This window comes from Alligator sinensis, unplaced genomic scaffold (genome assembly GCF_000455745.1).
Source record: "Alligator sinensis unplaced genomic scaffold, ASM45574v1 scaffold144_4, whole genome shotgun sequence".
Classification (NCBI taxonomy): domain Eukaryota; kingdom Metazoa; phylum Chordata; order Crocodylia; family Alligatoridae; genus Alligator; species Alligator sinensis.
Window position 1 is genome coordinate 380322 of NW_005842190.1, and position 4640 is coordinate 384961.

Genomic DNA, 4640 nt, shown 5'->3' on the forward strand with positions numbered 1-4640 from the left:
TACAATCCCTGGCGAATTTGGAGCCCCACAATCGGAAGAAGAAGCTCAGATCCTTGGTCTCACTACCCTCATGAAAACTGAAATTAGCAAAACAAAGGGACTTCTATCATGATCATGACACAATATTGAATAAGCCAATTTTTGAAACATCATTTTCAGGCTGTTATTGCTTTTTTTTTTTTCTCCCCCTTCTGTCAGTCATGCTTTCATCACTTGCTCCTTTTAAAATCTATCTTTCAATTATGGTAGTGTGAGAGCACAGTTACACTTGACAGTCTGGGCGTGGTCACAAACTAAACTTCAGCTAAGACCTGTACATCTGAACAGTTCCACTGGTTTCATCCTTTACCATCTGCCATCCTTTATTTGACACCAAAAGGGCCGTGGCATGCACCACTTTTATCAGAATACCAGTTTAGGGGTTTTAATTTTCTTTCCAGTATTATGCTCCAAGATCTAATTTTAAACAAAAACAAAAAAAAAAGCACTTTGCTAAAACGCAGAGTATTTTTTTAAAATAAGGCTGTCTTTGTTAACACAGGTTCTAAGAATGTAAAAACCTTAAGAGCAAAAATGGCTGAATGTAAGAGCATTCTGTTAAGACTGTGTACACTTTCTGTGCTGTTTGTACATTTGTAAACCTGAATGCATTTTTAAGTTGAACTGAAATGCGCACAGCCAAGACTTGTGGAAGAAACAAGATACCTTGTGCATTTCTTACAGATACAACTTTGGGTTGTACTTTAAAATAAATAATGCTTTTTTCAACAACTGTGTACTGTAACTTTCTACCTGCAGACAGTTCACAGACTTGTCTGTATATGGACCTAATTGGTTGGTGTGGCTCTAGGCAATTTCTGTCCAGTGTCAAGTGGGCTTTATTAGCTAAAACCCCATTGTAAATTAAGCCTGGGCTCCTAGGCACAAAAGTAATGTAGCTGACTTATCACAGGTGCTGTCATTTCCAGAGCAATGGACTTGTCAGGTCGCTCTCACTTGAAGTTCTGCTACGCTGAACAACTTCATAAAATTTCCAATATGCTATAAGTTCTTTGGAAAGCCAGCTACAGCGGTACTTGTTAACAGGCACAGCAGCTTCTGCTGCTGCAACACTAGCCTGATGATGCTGTCCTTTCAGTGAGAGTCACTGAAAAGCAGTAATGTTTGTTGTCCCTTCAAAAGCTGCGTTCTGGACTTACTGTTAGTCAATATATAGTGCCTTTTACTAATAGTGGGTCATGTGTACATTACAGCCATCGCTTCCTCAGGCGTAAGAGCTGCAAAATGTGACTGACAAGACTTACTGTTACTAGGAGCACTAAATGCAACAGAAGACAATAGTCTGTGTGGCTGGTGTCACCTAGTGTGGCCTCAGCAGCGCACTCTCCTAGTGGCTCATGAAGAAAGAGCACTGTTGCTGCTCAGAATGCATCCCCACAGCTAGAGCAGAAAAGCAAACAACCATCATATCAACTTCACTCTCTGCACTTCCTATCTCCATTTTTAATGTTGTCCTATAGCAGCAAAGGTGGGAGCATTCCACATTCTAAAATCAATGTGGACACCTAAGTCTTTTTAGCAAGTTCACTTTCTATCTGCTGTATACCACCCTGAGGGTGGTAAGACAGACATGAACAAGGTAGTTTGCTACCTGCTCTTCACAGTTGTCTGTCGGTGGGTCTTGTTCAGTTATGTCCTGGCCTGTTTTCTCACCCCTTCACCTCTGGAGGATGGCTGGTAATAGCCTCAGCATTACACTAAGCAAAGGGAAGTTGCTACAGTATAGTGGGCTTATATAATGAGCTATTAGCTGGCTTAGTAACTGTAGATGGATTCAGCTACTTTTAATCAAGTTAAAAGTATGCCTATTAAAAGCAATTTTGCAAAAATGTTTTGGGGTTTTTTTTGCAATTTCTCAGTTGGTCTAATAAAAGGTATCATCTCTGAACTGAGAGTTCTAGATTTTTGCATTCTGTTAAATAGAAGCACAGGTCCCAAAACCTTGACTGACTTTCTGACTTTGAGAATCCTTAACACTTCTGTCCATTGGAGCCATGCTCAGATCTCCGGTGCTTGGTGCAGAGAACAGACAGAGCTCTTAAGAGTTTTGGTCCCAAAACATGAGCTCTTCCCTGGTGTCCCATTCCAGATAACTCCATTTTCTCTCAAACTTCATCACCCTTCTCCCAAACTTCTTCTCTACACAAAAGCAAGAGTAAATCTCCAAAAGTCACATGACTTTGGCAGTTCTCTTTCCTGCAAGAATTAAAATATTCGAACTAGTGATCTCCCCAACATACCATTCTCATCCATTATGTAGTGGAAATGCTGAAGTCACTTTCTCCTTTCTAGCAGATACCAGATGCATAAGTTTCCTATTTTGGAGGGATCTTTTGTTGGTGTTGTTTGAAAAAGCTCTTACTTCTCCTAAAACAGAATGAGACAGCCAGCCTCCAAAATGTCATTCAGGTTGTTTGAACTAATGCCCATGCCTTTCAATAAGGCAGGTATTGGCAACAGTTGGAAACTTCCCAGGAAACCAGCATGGAAAGGCACACAACCTTAATTAAATCTGTAATTCATCTTGCTTAAGAAGCACATGACCATGGAACAATAAACAGATTCCACATGGAAACCATTTAAACTATGAAACAACTGCCTCACATCTTTAGATGCTGTTTCCAATGAAATCCCATTGTAATTCACATCAAAACAACATTCAGAGCATCAAAGAAAATCCACTGTTTAGACCTCAACAACCTGGGAGAACTTTTTTGCTGATAAATTGTCAGCAAACAATGCGACTGAAAAGGTTCTGGAAGGATGTGACATAGTGGCAACTGCAGACCTACTGAGCCAGGTAAACCAGAAATTTAAAACCCACAAAAGTTCTTGGCTTGTTTTAACTGCTAATACTGATTACATATGAAAGATAGCAGCGCTGTTAGATAAGTTGATGACACTAAATGAGGTATCAGGGGAGACTAGAGAGCTGGGGAGGAAATAAGATAATCTGATCAAAGGCAATTCTGTAAAATAGCTACAGAATAATGCTCTGCTCCACAGATAGGAATGCAAAGAATGGACCAAAAGGTGGGCATCAAAAGAACAAACAACAGCTTGAACTTCATGCACCTGACGCCCAGCTGTCATCTTCCTTCTGTCCAGGTTGGCATAGCTGTCTATTTTTGGGCCTTCTCTGCAGAAAGGTCAACAACTTGGGAGAGAATTTTTTAGAATAAAAATTATCAAAATACATACAGCTCAAGTTCTCAATGGTTGAATGCTTCAGAGTGCCCTAAAGAGTATAACTTATAATCAGACAAGTATCTCTGTGTTAACAGAACAGTCTAAGGGAGGGAAGTGTGCAAGCTTGGGGACAGCAGGGTGACTTAAGCCTGAGATGGAGAACAAGTTAGGGGAGCAGCTTGAAAACCAAGGGTGCAAAAGGCCTACATGCCCTTCCAACTACAGAGAAGGAAAGTATGATAGAAAGTGAGCAAGCTCTTCCCATTAATGGCAAGGACAATCTGTGTTCACTTGCAACTCTGCTAGCTAAGATGATGGTCTAGCAATGCCTTAGTCTTTTTTAAGTCTCCTGCATTTATTCACAACAGAATTTTACACCGTCTGTTTTAACTGAGCGTCTCAAAACGTTTCAGAATTAGGCACTTGGACCTTGCAGCTCATGCCTTAAGCATTAAAGCCAAGTGTAGATAGCTCTTCTATGATGTCTAAGATCTATGGCACTGCCATTCTGCCCACTTCTTTTTCCCCTTCTATCATCCTGCCCTTTAGTAAAATTTTAGAATTGTTGCCCTATTCCACACTTTCTTTTCTCCTGAAGTTGATCCAATTTCTCATTGCTTTGTCTTTCGCTTCTCATCTTTTTCTGTTTCCCCACTTTATCAATTCTTCTCCCGCTCATTTGTTTTTCCAGATGTTATGTAGTTTTTCCCAAGTCTCCAGCAAAACCGTTCCCGGCTTTCTGAGAGCATTAAACCAGCCTGAGGACAACAAATTACGTGAGCACAGTCCAGAAGCTGACATATCCTGGGTGGCCATTGCAGCTGTAAACTATAAAATCTAGCAGGGATTGGGTGATATTTTCTTCCTGCATAGAAAGAGTCAGTCTGGTAGCAAGGGCTATGAGGGTGGGGAAAAGCTCTAAGTACTTGTAGGCTCCAGAGAAATTATAATGGCACAGCTCCTGTAGTTAGTGAGGAAAGTGCAAAATTTAATGAGCAGAAAGCCTAAAGGAATCCTACTAACTATGTATGACTAGTCTGGCATGCCAAAACCAAGGCAAAATATTCAGTTAGCATATCAACAAAGTACAGTTTCAATCAACGTGAAACTTGTGAATGTGGGTTGCTTTTGGCAGGATTAATAAATAGCCTTGGAAAGGTCTAACCAATTTAACTTTTCAAGCTCGGTTAGCAAAATAAAAGAAGTGGGATCCCTCAATATCGTAAAGACTAGTGATTACAGTGCTCATCACTCTTAATTCAGAGAAGAGATCTTACCCCAGGTTTTCCAGGCCTCAGGAGATGGCCCTTCCCACTAGCTCTTCTGGAATAGGTCCCTCTTCTGTTTAAGCTTTCCGCTTTGTATAAAATACTCTTAAGGCCAGGGAAAGA

The 4640-nt window shown here is 40.6% G+C and overlaps 1 protein-coding gene across 1 annotated transcript in view; it reads left to right on the forward strand.

The window, feature by feature from the left end:
- TMEM131 (transmembrane protein 131) overlaps window positions 1-565 on the forward strand; it is a 138644-nt gene extending 138079 nt beyond the window's left edge. Inside the window, 1 exon segment of the mRNA XM_025207248.1 lies at window positions 1-565. This exon segment is cut by the window's left edge and continues 30 nt beyond it. Within this exon segment, the coding sequence (XP_025063033.1) occupies window positions 1-81 (81 nt within the window). The 3' untranslated portion in view covers window positions 82-565.
- The last annotated feature ends 4075 nt before the right edge of the window (window positions 566-4640 follow it).